The sequence below is a fragment of the Cuculus canorus genome, chromosome 24, assembly GCF_017976375.1.
Source record: "Cuculus canorus isolate bCucCan1 chromosome 24, bCucCan1.pri, whole genome shotgun sequence".
Taxonomy (NCBI): Eukaryota; Metazoa; Chordata; class Aves; order Cuculiformes; family Cuculidae; genus Cuculus; species Cuculus canorus.
In genome coordinates, this window is record NC_071424.1 from 4,805,581 (window position 1) to 4,824,476 (window position 18,896).

Genomic DNA, 18,896 nt, shown 5'->3' on the forward strand with positions numbered 1-18,896 from the left:
TGAGGCAGAGCAAGGATTTCAGTGGTTTTCGCAAAGGGATTCCTCTTTTCCCTGTCTGTCGGAAGGCAAGAGGAGAGGGAAAAATCCATCCTGTGCTCCCTGGAGAGAGCTGGTTGCTCCGTGCTGATTTTTTTACCTTTATTCCCCTGGTCCAACATCCTCCTTCATGTCCCACATAAACCCAAGCAGGTTTAAACGACACAGCAGGTGTCGCAGAGCTCCAGATTCTGTCCCTCCAGCCCACCCATGACTGAGCCCAGCACGGCTGAGAGTGCATGAGCCCAAACGTTGCTTCCCAAAGGCGTGCGGCCGGGAAAGGAGGGAGCTGGCACGCTCCAGAGCTGCGTCCGCTTTTATCTCCATCCAGGTTCCGCACTCTTGGGCGTTTGACATGAGGGCAGCAATTAACTTAATGAAGCCAATGAAATGATGCTCAGACCCACCAGGTTGGGTTCACCCGCCCAGCCAGGGCCTCCCTACCCCAGCGAGGTGCCCTGCGGGGCCAAGCAGACTTCGTTGGCACCATCCCCGGGGCAGGATCTGCCCACGCAGCATCCTTCCTTGGCACGGGCAGAGCCCTGACTGGGCTGCAGCCGGGGATCTCGCAGCTCCCCCGTGCCAAGGACACCATGCTGGCCCTGTTTGAGGCCCAGAAGGGCCGCAGCAAGGTTGGGACAGGGGGAGATGCTGCTGCTCCCATGTAGGAGTAGCTGGACCAGGCAAGGAAGGAGCTTGGAGGCAGGCAGGGTGGGAGCACAAGGTCCCAGAGCATCCTGGTGCAGGATACGTGGAGCATCCCAGCATGGGGTCTCCACAGCATCTCAGCTCTGGGTCCCCAGAGCACACTGGTGCAGGATATGTGGAACATCCCAGTGTGGTGTCTCCGTAGCATCTCAGCGCTGGGTTCCCAAAGCATCCTGGTGCTGGATACGTGGAGCATCCCAGCATGGGGTCTCCATAGCATCTCAGCGCTGGGTTCCCAAAGTATCCTGGTGTTGGATACGTGGAGCATCCCAGCATGGGGTCTCCATGGCATCTCAGCGCTGGGTTCCCAAAGCATCCTGGTGCTGGATACGTGGAGCATCCCAGCATGGGGTCTCCATGGCATCTCAGCGCTGGGTCCCCAAAGCATCCTGGTGTTGGATACGTGGAACATCCCAGCATGGGGTCTCCATGGCATCTCAGCGCTGGGTTCCCAGAGCATCCTGGTGCTGGATCGCAGAGCGCCACAATGCTGGGTCCTGGAGCACCCCAGTGCCAGACCCTAGATAATTCCAGTTCAGTATCTCACAGCATCCCAGTAGCTCCTAGCTTGCTGGAGGAATTGGAGCAGGAAGGGAGCAGCCCTTGTGCAGGTGGCTGCCCCTGAACCACGCCAGCCCTCACCTCCCTCTTTTCCCTTTCCTCCAGACATTGACGAGTGCTCCTTCGACCGGACCTGCGACCACCTCTGCATCAACACACCCGGCAGCTTCCAATGCCTCTGCAACAAGGGCTACACGCTGTACGGGCTCACCCACTGTGGAGGTAGGGCTGGCTGGATGCTGGCAGGAGGAGCCCATCACCCGCCTGGGTTCAGGTCCTGGGGAGGTACATGGAGCACCCAGGGATGGGGCAGCCCCATGCCATGGGCACCGCAGGATCCCTGAGGACCACACTCACCCCAAGAGCTTGCGGGAAGGGCTGGATCCCTGCGTACCCCAAGTCAGGGCCAGGCAGGGAGAGGGCTCGCAGCCAGACATTGGTGTCTGCAACTTCAAAGGGAGCGACAGCAACAATTTGTGACTTGTCTGCAGCGGGAGAGAGGCAGAAATCCCCGATGTTTTTGGCAGGGAGCTGGGACGGGGTGGGAAGGGGAACATCAAAAGGGTTTGATTTAAGTTTCACAAGTCAGATAGCTCCCAAAGGCGGGGGCGTGCGGCGCCCCGGGAAGCGGAGAGGCAGATGAAACACGCGCTGGGGGGGTTGTCAGAGCGTGTCACGGCGGTGGTGCCGTTGGCCTCGGGAGACGGCGGCACACGGCTGAGTGCTCCGGTGCTGGTGAGAGTGGGCAACCCTCCTTGTGCTCCCAACATCCGCAGCCGGTGTGAGCCAGCACGGCCCCAGGGATGCTCTCCATGTGACCATGCAATGGAGGGGTCGCTGGCTCCCAGCAACGCTTCCAAGAACAGGGAGCCATGCAGGGAGGGGCATTTTGGGATGTATCTCCATCTGTGGATGCTCCCCACCTCTGCCTCTGCTTCATACCAGACCTTGAGGATCAAGCCCCTGTTTGGGGCTGGGGCGAAGGGTCCGTGCCATGGGGAGCAGGGCTGGGGCGAAGGGTCCATGCCATGGGGAGCAGGGCTGGGGCTGCAGAGCAGCTGCCTTTTGAACCCAGCTGCTAAGTGCTTCCATGTCAGCTCCGTCTTCTGCCCCCCACAGCTCCGCAGCCCACCGCGGGGCTGGGGCCAGGCTCAGCTTGGGTGGGCTGCACTCCTCGCTGCCCAGCCTTCGGGGACACTGGCAGTCGGGGTTTTCCGTGTCCCACATCGTGGCTGCAGGGAGGAGACATGGCTGGAAGCACCCTGCATCCTCCCCATCTCCAACCAGGTCGTGCAATTTATCCATCCAAAATCACAGCCCTGAAACAATGCAGCAAGTCAGTGCCAGAGCCTGGAGGGGGTCTCGCTCGGTGCCCACTGTTACCCCTTTCGCTCATCACCTCTTCCTTCTTCCCTGCAGACGTCGATGAATGCAGCATCAACCGGGGTGGCTGCAAATTCGGCTGCATCAACACTCCTGGCAGCTACCAGTGTACCTGTCCCGCTGGCTGCAAGCTGCACTGGAACAAAAAGGACTGTATAGGTACGTCGGGGTAGGACACACCATGGCCGGCCGTGCTCCGGCACAACCTGCACATCCTCCAGCCCGAGGGTCCCAATGCCCCACGGCCCCTCCATCACTCGGAGCTGTCGGGAGCAAGGTCAGGGTGGGTGGAGCGTGGGGATGTCGGGGTTGCTCTGGGGTGGGGTGGGCTGCTTTTGGTTGGGGGCTCATGCCCGTCTGATGTGGGTCTGGATGGGAAGTATCATGAGGTGTTGTCTCATTCCCTCTGCTATCGGTTTTCTTGTTGCTTTTTTGACCGTGCTTGGGGCTGGTCGCAAGATTTTGTGCCAGCAAACGTTCCCAAAGGAGCTCTTTTCATGGTCCTGGCCATGCCTTTCCTCCTGACTGCCTCCCCTTGGGTGGGGACAGGCTGCCCTCCCTGAAAAATGAAGTCCCGGCAATCACCTCGCATTTCCAAGGATGTGCTGGAGGGGTTGGGAAGCTGATTCAGTCCCCATGCCATGCTCTGGCACCCTCTCCTCCCCGGTGAATCCTTCCCATGACCTGGGAGGGTGCAGGGGTTCCCCCAGCCATGGGTGTCCCCTCTTGTCATCGCCAGCCGGCGCGTGTCCCTCAGACCTGGTGAAATGCCTGCCAGGTTCAGTGCCACCACGGGCCACCCTCACCTGCAACAAGACGGGCAAGAAGGACAGCTGTGCCCTCACCTGCGCCTCCAAGGCTCGCTTTCTGCCAGGTACCAGTGCCACCCCCAGCACAGGCAGGGTGTCCCCAGTTTCCTGCATGACCCAAAGTGGAGCGGGAAAGCACTCAAGGAGTGGCCCGGAAGAGGGAGGGAGGTGGTTGCTTGGGGGGTACAGACCCATGGGATGAGTTCCTGTTGGAGATCGCTGGGTGTAGATCCATGGGATGAGTCCCTGGTGGAGATCGCTGGGTGTACATCCCTGGGATGAGTCCCTGGTGCAGATCACTGGGTGTAGATCCATGGGATGAGTCCCTGGTGGAGATCACTGGGTGTAGATCCTTGGGATGACTCCCTGGTGCACATCACTGGGTGTAGATCATTGGGATGAGTCCTTGGTGCAGATTGCTGGGTGTAGATCCTTGGGATGAGCCCTTGGTGCAGATTGCTGGGTGTAGATCCATGGGATGAGTCCCTGGTGCACGTCACTGGGTGTAGATCCTTGGGATGTCTCCCTGGTGCACATCACTGGGTGTAGATCCTTGGGATGAGCCCTTGGTGCAGAACCCTTGGTGTAGATCCATGGGATGCGTCTCTGGTGGATATCGCTGGGTGTAGATCCATGGGATGAGTCCTTGGTCCACATCACTGGGTGTAGATCCTTGGGATGAGTCTCTGGTGGAGATTGCTGGGTGTAGATCCCTGGGATGAGTCCCTGGTGGAGGATCCCCACGGCGGGGTGCTGGGCATCATCCCTCCATGGCGCAGCCGTGCCTCCCTGCATCCCCCTGGCAGAGCATCGTGGGGACCAGGCGGCCGCTCCAGCATCCCCCGACTCCCATTCCTCCATCCCGCAGAGTCGGACAGCAGCTACACGGTGAGCTGTGGGACCCCTGTCCTTCGGCAGGGTGGCCAGCAGAGACACGCCAACAGTAGCCAGCAGTGCCTCGGTAAGGGGGCTCCCAGGGTGCCCACGGCCACCGCCGGCTGGGCTGCCCCGCGCCACGGTTGTTGAGAACCCACCTTTTCTTTTAGAGACTGTCCCCGCGCCAATCAAGCAAAAAGCATCCTTCAAGATCAAGGATGCCAAATGCCACCTGCACCCGCGGGCCAAGGGCAAGCAGGATGAGGCCGGGAAGGCTGGGGTGCAAGGTGAGACGCGATGGAGAGGGGGAGAAAGGGATGCCCATCCTCTCCGGGATGGTTGAGGTGCTGACTTGTCCCCCTGCATGCAGGCGGTTCGGCACCTTGCTCCGATTGCCAGGTTGCCTTCGTCAACCTCAAGTGCGACTCCTCCAAGAAGGGGAAGGGCCGCCGAGCTCGCAACTCCTCCAACAAGGAGGTGACACGCATCACGCTGGAGTTCGAGGCAGAGATCAAGCCAGAGGAGATCACAGGTGGGCACAGAGCTGGTCTGACCTGTCTTGTGTGCAAACAGAGATACTGGGACCAAGGGGACAGTGCAGGGACCAGGGGGATGTTGCTGGGACGAAGACATTGCTGGGACCAGGAGGGATGGTGGTGGGATCAGGAGGGATGGTGGTGGGACCAGGAGGGATGGTGGTGGGATCAGGAGGGATGGTGGTGGGACCAGGAGGGATGGTGGTGGGACAAAGGGAATGGTGCCATCCCCACGCAGCAAGGAGAGACAAACCAGTCCTCATCCCACATCAGGCTGGGATGCTCCGAGCAGCGCTTGGAGCCAAGCGTTTGGGAGATGGGTTTAATCCTGCTGGGTTTCTCTCTCCATCCCTTCCTTCTCATTGCATGCCCTGTCCCCCCTGGACCCCCGCATTCCCCCTGCATCCCCAGCCAGCTGCAACCTGCACTGCCTGCGACAGAGAGTGGAGAAAAAGCTGAAAGCGGCCATCAAAGCCTTGAAGAAATCCATCAACCAGGAGCGATTCCTGCTCCGCTTCGCTGGGATGGAGTACGAGGTGGCACGGAAGCTGAGCGTGATCCCGGAGCGACAGGAGAGCTGTGGACCGGGTCAGCAGCGCCTGGGTGGCAAGTGTGGTAAGGAGCATCGTGGGGTGACCCGGGTGGGGGACCTGCCGTGTCCCCCGGGTGGTGACAGCCCTCCTGCCACCCCACTGATATCCCCCCCGGCTCTCAGTTAGCTGCTCGCAGGGAACGTATTACCATGGACAGACGGAGCAATGCGTCCCCTGCCCTGCTGGCACCTACCAGGAGAAGGAAGGGCAGCTCTCCTGTGATCTGTGTCCCCGCGGCGATGCTTTCGGACCGGTGGGAGCCACCAACATCACCGGCTGCACAGGTAAGGGAGGGACACGCGAGGGATGTCCATGCACCATGGCCAGGGCTGCAACCTCAACCCGCAGTCATCACCCGTCACCCAGAAGAGGGGAAAGCCCTGAGCGTCCCCAGCAACCACAGAAATGGTTATCTGGGGCATTTAGAGGGAAGCCCAGGGAAGGCAGTGCTTGCTCTGGATTTATCCATGCTGTCAAGGCTTGGGAGGGGGAGAGGAGCCACTCTTGGGGTGGGGGAGCCCGGGGCACATTGGGTGCTGGGACTGAGCTATGCCAGGATGAAGTGATGCCGGCTGCTGGGATTGAGTGATGCCAGGGCTGAGTGATGCCAGGGCTGAGTGATGCCTGGACTGAGCGATGCCGGGTGCTGGGATTGAGCAATGCCAGGACTAAGTGATGGTGGGTGCCGGTACTGAGTGATGCGGGCTGAGCGGTGTCAGGATTAAGTGATGCCGGGTGCCGGGATTGAGCGATGTCAGGTGCCAGGACTGAGCGATGCCGGGACTGAGTAATGCCAGGATTGAGCAATGCCGGATGCTGGGACTGAAAGATGCCAGATGTCGGGACTGAGCCATATGAACTGAGTGATGCCAGGATTAAGCAGTGCTGAGTGCTGGGACTGAGCAATGCCAGGATTAAGTGATGCCGGATGCTGGGACTGAGCAATATGAACCGAGTGATGCCAGGATTGAGCGATGCCGGGTGCTGGGATGCAGTGATGCCAGATGCTGGGACTGAAAGATGTGAACCGAGCGATGCCGGGTGCTGGGACTGGGCAATGCCAGGAGTGAGTGATGCCAGGATTGAGTGATGCCGGGTGCTGCGATTGAGCAATGCCAGGATTAAGTGATGCCAAATGCTGGGACTGAGCGATGTGAACGGAGTGATGCCAGGATTGAGCGATGCTGGGTGCTGGGATGGAGTGATGCCAGATGCTGGGACTGAAAGATGCGAACTGAGCAATGCCAGGGCTGAGTGATGCCGGGTGCCAGGACTGGGCAATGCCACGAGTGAGTGATGCCAGGATTGAGCGATGCTGGGTGCTGGGATTGAGCCATGTCAGGACTTAGTGATGCCAGGACTGAGTGATGCTCGGTGCCGGGACAGAGTGATGCCAGATGCTGGGACTGAAAGATACGAACTGAGTAATGCCAGGACTGAGTGATGCCGGGTGCCGGGACTGGGCAATGCCAGGATTAAGTGATGCCGGGTGCTGGGATTGAGCGGTACCAGGTGCTGGGATCAAAAGATGCCAGAACTGAGCGATGCGGACCGAGTGATGCCAGGACTGAGCGATGCTGGGTGCTGGGACTGAGCGATACCTGTGCCCGCAGGTCAGTGTCCCCCTGGCCAGCACTCGGTCGACGGCTTCAAACCATGCCAGCCGTGTCCCCGTGGCTCCTACCAGCCCGAGGTGGGGCGGGCGCTGTGCTTCCCCTGCGGCGGGGGGCTGACCACACGCCACGAGGGAGCCCTCTCTTTCCAGGACTGTGACACCAAGGGTAGGTGGGAACTTGTCCCAGGGAAGGGGGGCACCCGGTGGGATCACCCTGGAGGCTGACACAGCCCCTTTTTCTCTCCCATCCTCCCCAGTCCAGTGCTCCCCCGGGCACTACTACAACACCAGTGTCCACCGCTGCATCCGCTGCGCCGTAGGCACCTATCAGCCTGATTTTCGGCAGAATTACTGCATCGCCTGTCCCGGCAACACCACCACCGACTTTGATGGTTCCACCTCTGTGTCCCAGTGCAAAAGTAAGCAAGAGGTGCAATGGAGCGGGGGCACGGCATGAAGCAGGGTCCCTCCTCAAAAATACTTAAAAATGCCTTAAAATAGAGTTCGGGTCGTTTTTGTGCTTTTTGCATGTGGGCAGGCATGGGGGATGCATGGAGCGATGCTAATAGAGTTGCCCGGTAACACACACCTCCCCCATCCCAGTGCCCATGCAACTGGTTCCCAGTTGAACCGGCTCTCCGTGCCTTGCAGACCGGCAATGCGGGGGGGAACTGGGCGAATACACGGGCTACATTGAGTCCCCCAACTACCCGGGGAATTATCCTGCCAATGTCGAGTGTACCTGGAACATCAACCCACCGCCCAAGCGCAAGATCCTCATCGTGGTGCCGGAGATCTTCCTCCCCTCTGAAGACGAGTGTGGCGACGTCTTGGTCATGCGGAAAAACTGTAGGTAACCGAGTGTGTCGCAGTGCTCATGGGACAACCCAAGGGAGGAAGAGGCTGGGGTTTGGCAGAGCTGGAAAAGGGAGAAAACCACAGCCTTAGGCAGCGGGAGTGGACAAGCTCACCTGGAGCCCTGCGTCCAGCTCAGGAGTCCTCAGCACAGGGAGAACATGGAGCTGTTGGAGTGAGCCCAGAGGAGGCCACAGAGATGATCCGAGGGCTGAAGAACCTCCTGGACAGGCTGAGAGTTGGGGTTGTTCAGCCTGGAGAAGAGAAGGCTGTGGGGAGACCTTAGAGAAGCTTCCAGTGCTGAAAGGGGCTCCAGGAGAGCTGGGGAATGACTTTTTACAAGGGCATGAAGTGACAGGACAAGGGGGAACTGTTTTCACCTGAATGAGGGGAGATTGAGATGAGATCTCAGGAAGAAACGTTTTGCTGTGAGGGTGGGGAGGCCCTGCGCAGGGTGCCCAGAGCAGTGGTGCTGCCCCATCCCTGGAGGGGTTCCAGGCCAGGTTGGATGGGGCTTGGAGCCCCTGATCCAGTGGGAGGTGTCCCTGCCCATGGCAGCAGTTGGAACTGGATGGGCTTTGAGGTCCCTTCCAACTCAAACCATTCTATGATGACATGTTTTTGGGGATCTGGGGGAGTGATTGGCATCACCCTGCCAAGCCAGTGTCGTGCTGGATCAGGGGAAAATAGAGGCTCTGAGCGTGGGTTGCACACCTGGGTCTCAGCACTCCTTTTTTGGGGGTAAAAAAAGCTCCGTTCAGAGCTTTCCAGAGCAAGGAATGAAAACCAACACCCCCAGTACATAATGTGAGGGTTGGGGCATCTCAGCCTCACCAAACGCAGACAACCCCCATCCATAGTGCTCCCTTCACCCTGAGCATTTGAGCACAGCAAAGCTGTGGGTAGCTCTGCTGGTGGGCATCCAGCATCACGTGGCCTCTTGCCGTTCCTCTACAGCTTCTCCATCCTCCATCACCACCTACGAGACGTGCCAGACCTACGAGAGGCCCATCGCCTTCACCGCCCGCTCTCGGAAACTGTGGATCAACTTCAAAACCAGTGAAGCCAACAGCGCACGGGGCTTCCAGATCCCATACGTGACCTACGATGGTGAGTGTGGGGCGTGAGGAGATGCCATCCCAGCACGCTGGTGCCTCCCAGCCTGGTGTGGTACCCAGGTCACTCCCAATTCTCAACTCCCAGATATTTGGAAGGAATGGGCTTAGGGATGGGGGCTGGGGATGAGTGACAGCTCATGCCTAACCATGGCTTTCGGCTGGGTGTTGCAGAGGACTATGAGCAGCTGGTGGAGGACATTGTGCGGGACGGCAGGCTCTACGCCTCTGAAAACCATCAGGAGATCCTCAAGGTGAGCACGTCCCTGCTGGGGCCTCACTGCCCAGAACTTGGGGAATGCTGGGATGCAGGAGCATCCTTCCCTTTGGGTATGTCCTGATGCCATCCCTTCACCCACGGCTTCACTTTGGATCTGCCGTGGGGAGCACGGGGTGGGATGGTGACCCTCCACTTCTGGCTTGGCTTCCCCTCAGGACAAGAAGCTCATCAAAGCTTTCTTCGACGTGCTGGCGCATCCCCAGAACTACTTCAAGTACACGGAGAAACACAAGGAGATGCTGCCCCGCTCCTTCATCAAGCTCCTCCGCTCCAAAGTCTCCAGCTTCCTCCGGCCTTACAAATAGCCCACTGTGCCCCCACTGCGACCGGGCCACCCCGCAGCCAAGGAAAACCTCTTCTCCCTTCCTTCTCCTTTCTGATTTTCTCCTTCCTCCGCTCGGCTGCACCAGGACAGCCACCTCTCGCCCCACAGATGTCCCCACCACGATTTGTCCCCGCAGAGCCGTGCTGCCAGCCGGAGGGGGGATGCTCCGATCTCATCCAGCCTCCAGCGAAGCTGCTCCTCTCTTCCAAAGCAGCTTCTTCGTTTTAGGAAACCGAAGTGCTGGTGGTTTCACCAGGCTCTGTTCTCCCTTTGGTTTCCTTTACACCAGGTCTGTCCCCATTGCTCATGACATCAGGAGCGTCATCGTCGTGGTTTGAGCCCCACCGAACCCTTTCACGGAGGATGGCAAGAAGGTAACGCCGTGTTTCTCGCGGCGCCTCAGTTCCCGGCGTCGCTTTGAGGAGATCGGGGGAAAAGAAATTAGAAAAAAAAATAGCATCCTCAGTTAAAAAGAAAAATAAAAGGAGACATCGGCAAAGCCCATCAGCCAACGGCAACCGTGGTGGCTCCGGTGGCCGTCCCGCCGGAGAGTCGCGCCGGCGCTGGGAGGGAAGCACAGCCAAGCCATGTTCCCGGAAAACAATGTCTGGCTGCACGGGAGAAAACAGGGAGCGAAGGAGAAGAACTTTCAGCCGGGTTTGGGCTTTTTTTCCTTTCCTTCCCCCCTACCCCAGACACTCGTGCCAAGAAACCAGACTTTCTTACAAGCTCTGCCAAAGAGTAACTCGGAAAAGCAAGCTTTGTGAAGAGCAGGAGTAAATGTTGGTGCACTAGGATATCCTCCTTTCTACCTTTTTCATATGAATTAAGTGCAATCGTTTGAGTCTTCTTTATATTATTTAGAGGGAAGGTTGTTTTTTGTTTGTTTTTTTTTCCTACTAGAAACGACAATATTTATACCTGCCTGAAAAATGAGAATGTGCATTTGTAACAAAAAAAATCCCAAACTCACCCAACCTTAAGCCAACCCTGCCGAGCGGTGGGACGGTGTTTTCAGGCCTTGCAACCTTTTCTGCTGCGTTTCTCCCCGATAAAAACCCACATTTGGGGAGGGAGAAGGTGCCCCTCCTGCTCGGCGTGGGATGGGGTGAGGTTTTGAAGGGGTTTGAGGTCCGAGCACGGAGGAGAGGGAGCGGCTGGGGTGGTTGAGTGCTTTTAGGCTGATCCACCGCAGTTTGGGGATTGTTTGAGTCTTGTTGTGAGGAAGACGCAAAAGTTTTGGCCCCGTCACCTGCGTGTTTTGCTTCTCTGCAGAGGCTCGGGGTGAGCCAAGGCGCAGGGGAGACCCAGGGCAGGTCCCAAGGAAGGAAGGGACCCTTCCCAAGGGAGCTGCCCCAAGATCTCTCCCCGAGGTATGGAGATCCACACCCTCCGCGGCTCTGGGGAAGCTTTGTGCTTCCAAGTCCCTTCAGGTGCTTTTGGCTCCATCCCTTTCCATGTGCTCATCCTGCCGCGATGCTGCAGGAGCCCCTTCCAGGGGGGGGCTGGAATCTTGGGGGGACCCCAACCTTTCACCCCTACCCCGTTTCATCTCCTTCCCCAGCTTTGCAGACAGCCAGGCAGGGGACAATAGCTGGGTGGATGTCACCAAGGGGTTTGTCCCCCTCCGGCATCTTCATGCTGGGGACAGGAGCCCACTGCCACCGGTCACCCTTCCCCAAGCTTCACTCCCTTTCCAGCCCTCCCAGCAGCTCTCAGCTTGTCACCTCCCTGTGCCTTCATCCCCATCTTCATCCTCTCCAACACCTGGAGCTGCCAGGACTGCTGCTTTCCTGGTGGCAGGTCCCCTCCCATCCCTGCCTGTCTCTCTCGCTGTCCCCTTGAGCACATCCGAGCTGAGCCCTGCTCTTAATGAACCAATTATTTATTGCTCTGCGCATTCCCCCTGGATCAGTCCTTGCCAAAACCAGGAGGCAACTGCTGGCCCGTGTTTTCCCTCCTCGATCCATGCTGCTCCAGCACCCCAAAAGCATCTTCTGGGCTCTCTTGGGGGCTGTGGGCTGGGTGAGCGCTGGCAAAGGGGGCTGAGTTTTGTCCCCAAGACGCATCGATTGGAAAAGGCTGCCCTGATTCATCCCAGCTGTGGATTTACTCCTCCTGCCACCCGGCTTCCAGCCTGTTTGGAAGCTCAACATCTGCAGGCTGAGTTGTTTTTCCCTTGGTTGGTGTCTGAAAGCAGTTGCTTTGATGCACAAAAGCTGTTGTAGGGATTTGGAAGGGGGGGGGTTTATAGCTGCAGGGCAGTGGCAGCGGAGCGGTGACCACCGAAAAGGTCTTTTAGAGTTAGAAAGGAGAAAAAAAAACCACAACGGCAAAACTAAAACCAAGGCAGGAATGACCAACCGGTGCGACACAGCTGCTCGCGCTCACCAAGAAGTTCATGAATTGTGATTTAACAGCAGGGACGCTCTGACCTTGACTCTGGAGCTCCTGAAGTTCTCAGGGTGTCCTGGTTGCCACCAATACACCAACCACCTCCACTCCCTTAAAGCAGCTTGGGAAGGGCGAGCCGGGCAGCAAATCCTCCTGTAACAGCCAAAAACACCGGGTAAGGGCTCCCCCAACCCCTTTCACCAAATAACTTCCCCTAAAAAAACCCACAGGGTCACCAGAACCCCCTCACTACAGCTCAGCCCCTCTACACCCACACCCAGAAAAGGTTTGGAAGGCTGAAAACTGCCTCAGCAGCCACCTCGGATGCATTGAATGTTGCGCCACGGTGAACAAAAAATAGGGGTTGTTGGGGTTTTTTTTTGTTCTTTTCATGTTGGGATATTTATGTCTGCCTTTTGCAGCGGGCCATGATGACCATCTCCAGCAAAAAGTGATTAAAGTAATGAGAAAGATGTAGTTCATGAAGTTATTTGCACTTGATTAAAAGAGAAAAAAAAAAATGTATCTGAACTTTGTAAAAAGAAATGTTTGCATTTTGTATTGTCTTTTTTTAATTATTAAATGGAATTTCTTGGTGTTGTGTTGATCTTTCAGAAACCAGCTCTGACGCTTATTTTAAAGCTTTTTTAACAGCAGGGTCCAAAACTATTTTCATTGTTTTGTTCCCTCGGATGCAAGGCAAGCTCTGCTCATGGTTTTTTTCTCCCCAGAAGCTGAAATCCTACCTAATTCCATAACCCTTCACTATACAATGTATTTATTTATATACATCAGAGTCATGGAAGTTTGGGTTGAAGGGACTTCAAAGCCAACCCAGTCCCACTCCCTGCCATGGGCAGGGACACCTCCCACTGGATCAGGGGCTCCAAGCCCCATCCAACCTGGCCTTGAACACCTCCAGGGATGGGGCAGCCACCACTTCTCAGGGAAACCTGGGCCAGGGCCTCCCCACCCTCACAGCAAAACATTTCTTCCCAAAATCTCTTCTCAATCTCCCCTCTTGCAGCTCAAAACCATTCCCCCTTGTCCTGTCCCTGCGCTTCCTCATCAAGACCCCCTCTCCAGCTTTCCTGGAGCCCCTTTCAGCACTGGAAGCTGCTCTAAGGTGTCCTCAGAGCCTTCTCTTCTCCAGGCTGAACAACCCCAACTCTTTCAGCCTGTCCTCGTACAGGAGGTGCTCCAGCCCTTGGATCTTCTCCGTGGCCTCCTCTGGTCCCACTCCAACCGCTCCATGTCCTCCCTGTGCTGAGGACTCCAGAGCTGGACAGAAGGCTTCAGGTGGGGTCTCACCAGAGCTGAGCAGAGCAGAACCCCCTCCCTCCCTGCTGCTCCCACTGCTTTGGATGCAGCCCAGGACACAGTCGGTTTCTGGGCTGCGAGTGCACATTTGGACAACGAGCAGCTCAGAAGAGATGGAAAACTCTTTACCTCCGCCCTCAGTCTCCCACTGGGCTGCTGCTCCTTCCCCCAGGCCCCCCATTACTCCTGGTAGCCCCCACCAGCTCCTCCAGAGCTGCTGCTGGTCAGGATCCCATCACTCTAGAACTCTCTAAGCATCCATGCCCCCCACCCTGATGCCCCCCAAGCAGGGAGGCTGCTAGCTTGGGGCAGAGCCCTACCTGCAAGACAGCTTCAGCATGGGGTAAAGGTCCCCTCTGGGGGCAAACTGGGTGCTGCAGCACCACTGCTGAGCAGTTAGTTATACCTGCACCATCCACCCTTAGTTGTGGCAACCACCACCTCAGTTTTGCTTGTTCCAGATGTGGGCCAAGCTGTTCCTCCTCCTCCTGCCCTGCTCTGAACGCAGGACGACCCAACTCCTTCCCTCCACTCTCCCATAGTCTGATATTCCATCTAAATTCACATTCCTAGCAGCTCAACCTAGCATTTGAGATCTTTCTGGCTACAGGGAAGCCAGCAGCTCTTCAGCAAACCCTTCCTAGCACCGTTTAGAGGAACACAACCAACCACACAGCTGTAGGTGTCCTAAAAGTTTATTGCTGCCCTGTTAGTAGAGGCGCTGGGGCTTCCCCATGGTGCTCTTGATGTACAACGCACGCACGTTCTGCCAGTTCTTCTTCAGCAAGGACACCAGGAAGTTGATGGCCAAGTGGATGTTGTAGACCAGCTCATCCTCTGTCATCTTCACGTGGCCGACAGCCACAGCCAGACAGAGCACCTGGGAACAGACAGCAAGGTCACCCACCACCCAACGACTACCAAGGGACAACAGGACAGCCCAGCACTGATGTAAACCCTGCAGGCTGCCAAATAATCTCACGCCTTTTCTGGCAGATGAACATTAATTAGAATCATAGAACGGTTTGAGTTGGAAGGGACCCCAAAGCCATCCAGTCCCACCCCCTGCCATGGGCAGGGACACCTCCCATTGGATCAGGGGCTCCAAGCCCCATCCAACCTGGCCTTGAACCCCTCCAGGGATGGGGCAGCCACCACTGCTCTGGGCAACCTGGGCCAGGGCGTCCCCACCCCCTCAGAAACACATTTCTCCTTAAGATCTCATCTCAATCTCTCCTCTTTCAGCTGAAAACTGTTCCCCCTCGTCCTGTCCTTGCACTCCCTGATGCAGAGCCCCTCCCCAGCTTTCCCTTTCCTGGACTTCTCCAGCTTATCCATGCTGTTACCCATCATATTTGGCACATGGCACCCACGGACATATCTGGGAACGCCATCTCTGAACAAAAGCTTGAGTCAGGCTGCTCTCCTCTAAGAGCAAAGGTGACAGAGATGGGGAAACCAAGAGCCCTGTATCGAACTGGTGCTGGAGCAGGAGCAGATCCTGGTGCAAATCCATCGTGTATCAGGCAGCACAGGACAGACTCTTAGCTCCCAACTTCACTGCTGACCATAGCACCAGCTCCACCTTCCGATTTGGGCCCCGGCCAACAGCCCTTTCTTTCTGCACACAAGGTACCACCAGGCCAGGTCCCTGCCCGCCAGCCCCACCAAGGAGCCTGCAAATCCACGTTCCCCACTGGCTGAGAACAAAAAGCCAGCTGAGCAACAGGCTATCATTAGCTCAGCGACTTCCAACACTCCAGCATCTGCCAACTATCACATCTGTCCTCCCAGCTGTTGTGCCCCCAGGCTCAGACCAGCTGGAGTCCAAGGACACACCTTGGCTACCAGAGCTGCTAATTCCCAGTAACACCAGTGAGTCGCGTTCAGACTGCTGGCATGAGATTAAAGCGCCTGAGGAGGGATATTTTGATTTTGGGAAGTCAGCTCGCCTCAACACCTCGACAACAAGAGCAGGTATCGCAGATATCCTGCCCCTGGCAAAGCAGCACCGCGTGCAGACCCACGGGGCGCACCCTGAGCGTCACCCACTTACTGCACGAAGCATTAATTACGCTTGATTGTGCTCAGGACTGAAACATCAGGACTATCCAACCATTTATTGTACCAACCATAGAGAAATGACTCCTCCTTCCTCGTCTCCAGTCGCTGTTTTGGGAAGATGGAGGGACATCTACAGCCCAGAACAGGGATGGCAGCCGTGCCCCAAACCACCCCTCAGGCACTAGAGAGGAAAAGCCCCGCTTTACCTTCTTCATCTGGAACTTGATGGTAGATTTGACCTCATCCACCTTGGCCACCAGGTTCTCGTTGTGGGTGAGGAGGGATGGGAATTTGCCGGCTTTGTTCAGCCCTGGTCCCAGGATTCGAGGAATTTGCTTGATCAAAGACTCAGAAGCCAGGAAGGCATCGTACTTCTTAGCTATGAGGAGAGAAACGATGCAGGTAAGGACAGACTCTCAGCTCCAACACTGAACTTGAAGGTGAGCCGAGACTGCGCTGCTCCATTCCCCTTAACACAAGCACTTCTGAATTTTTCCGAGTCTCGCCCAGCTGAGTCTCAGCTGGTTTTGCTAAATTGTATTAGGAATGACCCCATAACAGCCAAACCCACCAGAACCCAGTATCACACCCTGTGAGCACACTCCTATTGCACATTTCATCTCCCTGAAGAAACTGGTGTTTCAAGAGCCACAGGAACCCAACGTTGAACTCAGAGCTCCCACCACAGCCCGTGCACACATGAAGGGAGGCATAGATGGATGGATGACACCTCAGAGAGGCTTAGCTAACAGCCCTAGCATCCTACATCATCTCCTACCTGCACGTGGTTCCAAAGCTAATTATGGACCGAGTGGGAAGTTTGTCTTTGTCTGCTGAGGATACGTACCAGAAGGACATAGAATTTGCAGGGAGGGAAAGATTTTCTCTCTTACCAAGCAAATTTCATTCAGTTCATACAAAAACTGCCAAGCTAACTTTTCCCCCAGCCTTCCTCTGCTTTTGCCACACTCCTGCTCCCAGACTGGGAAGGCGAGGAACAGCAATTAAGGGTGAAAAATCCAAAGACAGGAACATTTTCCTGTATCCCTTCCTTCTGGAGGACAACTATAGAATGGTTTGGGTAAAGACCTTAAAGATGATTAAGTATCAACCTCTCATTCAGGCTCCCTCCTGGTGAGGTGACCTGTCAGACTTTCTCCCCTGTACCAGTTTGTTGGCTTTTCTGGGCAGATTCTAGACAGATCCCTGTACTTTAGGAATTCTATTCCCTAAAGGTAACAAGGTGGAAGTCTGAACACAGGGAAAGCCACCTCGCTTACCCAACCCTCCCAAGTTAGCCATAATACTCAGAACCCGACCCACACCTCAACTCACCCAACTTCTTCACCAGCTTCTTGTTTTTGTTGAGCTTCTTCAGAGCTTCGATGTCCATGTGCGGGATGTCGACTGCTTTGGCCTCATCGCAGTGCTGCTGGTCCCCCAGCAGGCACACCGAGAACTTGGGCCGAGGGGTTGACTTCAGCCTGTGGATGAAAGATCCCAAATTCTAACGATCCACCAGCGTCACACACACTTCCATGGGAGCCAGCATGGAGATACCTTACCAGAGCGCCCGGGAAGCTTCCTCCACGGCTCCAAACCTGCCCTCTCCAGCAGGGCGGTGGGGATGGCACAAAGGCCTCTCCCACCTCCCCTCATGTTTTAAGACCCAGGGTGAGGGTCCGTCCAGCCGCTCCCGCTGCGCCGGAGCGGACTGAACTACCCGAGCAGTTCAGCGCTGCGTCCTCCGGCAGGGCAGGACCCTGAGGAAGAGGAGGAGGCGCAGGCTGAAGGCTGGGTGGGAGCAAGAGGATGCCGAACCTGACGGTGCCGGAGAAACGCTTGTCCTTCTGTGGGTCATAGTTCTTGAGGCTGATCTGCAGCTCCACCGTCTCCACGAACCTGGGGAGCGAGGAAGGGGTTAGAAAGAGTGGAGAAGAAAAAAGGGGAGCAGGGAAGGAAGCGGGGGAGAGGAGGGAGCAGGGAAGGAAGCGGGGGAGAGGAGGGAGCAGGGAAGGAAGCGGGGGAGAGGAGGGAGCAGGGAAGGAAGCGGGGGAAAGGAGGGAGCAGGGAAGGAAGCGGGGGAAAGGAGGGAGCAGGGAAGGAAGCGGGGGAAAGGAGGGAGAAGGGAAGGAAGCGGGGGAAAGAGGGAGAAGGGAAGAGGGAGGAAAAAGGAGAGAAAAGGAGGGAAAAAAGGGAGGAAGAAAGGAAGGGGGAGGAAAAAGGGAGAGGAGGGAAGGGAGGAAAGGGGGAGAAAAGAGGGGAAACAAAGGGGGAAAGGAGGGAAAAGGGGAAGGAAGCGGGGGAAAGGAGGGAGAAGGGGAAGGAAGCGGGGGAAAGGAGGGAGAAGGGGAAGGAAGCGGGGGAAAGGAGGGAGAAGGGGAAGGAAGGGGGAAAAGGAAGGGAGAAGGGAAGAGGGAAGAAAAAGGAGAGAAAAGGAGGGAGAAGGGAAAGGGGAGGAAAAACGGAGAGGAGTGAAGAGAGGAAAGGGGGAGAAAAGAGAAAGAGGGAAAGTGGAAATAAGGGAAGGAGGAAAAGGGGGAGCAGGGAGAGATGAAAGGGGAGAGCTGGGGGAAAAAGGAGGGAGCGGGGGGGAGGAAGGAAAAAGGGGTGAGCAGGGAAGGAATGGGGGTAAGAGGAGAAGGGAACACAGGCGAGGGCCCAGCCGATCTAGAGGAGAGCGGGTCCCCAGCCACGGGCTCTTACTTGCGCTTCTTGACCCTGCTGCCCTGCAGCACCTCCTTCACCGCCTCGTACAGGGTGTCCCGGGAGACCTTGCTGCTGCGGAGGGGGAGGCGGCACGGGCTCAGGCCTCACCGGGCCGCCGAGCGCGCCCCGCGCTCCCCCCACTCTGCCATCGCACCCCTCCGCCCGCGCCCCGCCGCCATCGCGCCCCCCCGGCCGCTCGGGGCGCCCCGCAGGGACCGGCGGGCGCGGATGGCGGCGGATAGCGGCGGACCCAGCACCAACCTCATGGCGGCGGCGGCGGCTGCGCGGGAGCAAAGGAAGGCCGCAGTCCCCCCTGCGAGTTATAAAGAGGGCGAGATCTCGCGAGATTTGGCCTCCAGGGGGCGCCATGCTGGGGGTGTCAGAGTGGGCGCGGTGTGGCCGCCATGTTAGGAGTGGCGCCTGGCGCTGTGCTGGAAACAGGAGAGCCTGCTAAGAGTGGCGGAGAGTGGCATCCAGCGCCATGTGGGGAGGGGAAGTGCAAGCAGCTCTGGAGAGATGCTGTGAGGGGCGGGATGTGGCACCCGGCCCCGTGTTGGGAAGAGCAGAATTGCATTGGCGCCATGTTCGGAGCGGCAGCGTGGCTCTCGCGGCCATGTTGGGAGTGGCGGGGTGGCACTAGCGCCGTGTTAGGGGTGGTACTCGGCGCCATCTTGCATGTGTCACCCGGCGCCATGTTGGGTGTGGCGAGGCGGTGTC

General features: G+C 57.4%; 2 protein-coding genes across 5 annotated transcripts in view; one reads left to right on the top strand and one right to left on the bottom strand.

The window, feature by feature from the left end:
• Positions 1 to 12,956, top strand: part of SCUBE3 (signal peptide, CUB domain and EGF like domain containing 3) — a 45,106-nt gene extending 32,150 nt beyond the window's left edge. Inside the window, exons 10-23 of one of the 4 annotated variants that reach the window (XR_008453522.1) lie at positions 1,411 to 1,527; positions 2,725 to 2,847; positions 3,428 to 3,562; positions 4,366 to 4,458; positions 4,544 to 4,660; positions 4,744 to 4,905; positions 5,321 to 5,524; positions 5,625 to 5,786; positions 7,116 to 7,283; positions 7,375 to 7,536; positions 7,769 to 7,970; positions 8,930 to 9,082; positions 9,262 to 9,341; positions 9,523 to 9,583. Coding sequence is in view for 3 of the 4 variants with exons in the window: in XM_054087770.1 (XP_053943745.1) it covers positions 1,411 to 1,527; positions 2,725 to 2,847; positions 3,428 to 3,562; positions 4,366 to 4,458; positions 4,544 to 4,660; positions 4,744 to 4,905; positions 5,321 to 5,524; positions 5,625 to 5,786; positions 7,116 to 7,283; positions 7,375 to 7,536; positions 7,769 to 7,966; positions 8,930 to 9,082; positions 9,262 to 9,341; positions 9,523 to 9,672 (2,024 nt within the window). In the remaining variant the exon portion in view is untranslated. Of the gene's footprint in view, positions 1 to 1,410; positions 1,528 to 2,724; positions 2,848 to 3,427; positions 3,563 to 4,365; positions 4,459 to 4,543; positions 4,661 to 4,743; positions 4,906 to 5,320; positions 5,525 to 5,624; positions 5,787 to 7,115; positions 7,284 to 7,374; positions 7,537 to 7,768; positions 7,971 to 8,929; positions 9,083 to 9,261; positions 9,342 to 9,522 lie in introns of all 4 variants that reach the window. The other 3 variants (XM_054087769.1, XM_054087770.1, XM_054087768.1) reach the window with 3 other exon arrangements.
• Positions 12,957 to 14,083: 1,127 nt separating this feature from the next.
• Positions 14,084 to 18,520, bottom strand: RPL10A (ribosomal protein L10a). Its single transcript, XM_054087772.1, has 6 exons — positions 18,441 to 18,520; positions 18,177 to 18,251; positions 17,292 to 17,372; positions 16,806 to 16,954; positions 15,677 to 15,849; positions 14,084 to 14,286 (listed from the first exon to the last, which is right to left on the bottom strand). The coding sequence occupies exons 1-6, from the start codon at positions 18,443 to 18,445 to the stop codon at positions 14,116 to 14,118; spliced, it is 654 nt and encodes a 217-aa protein (XP_053943747.1). The 5' UTR covers positions 18,446 to 18,520; the 3' UTR covers positions 14,084 to 14,115.
• Positions 18,521 to 18,896: the final 376 nt, after the last annotated feature.

Excerpts from the sequence above, each read along its gene's own strand:
- RPL10A (XM_054087772.1), bottom strand. Across the intron at positions 16,955-17,291 it reads CGTTTCTCCGGCACCGTCAG|GCTGAAGTCAACCCCTCGGC; the intron begins GTTCGGCATCCT and ends TTTCATCCACAG. Across the intron at positions 15,850-16,805 it reads GAAGCTGGTGAAGAAGTTGG|CTAAGAAGTACGATGCCTTC; the intron begins GTGAGTTGAGGT and ends CTCTCCTCATAG.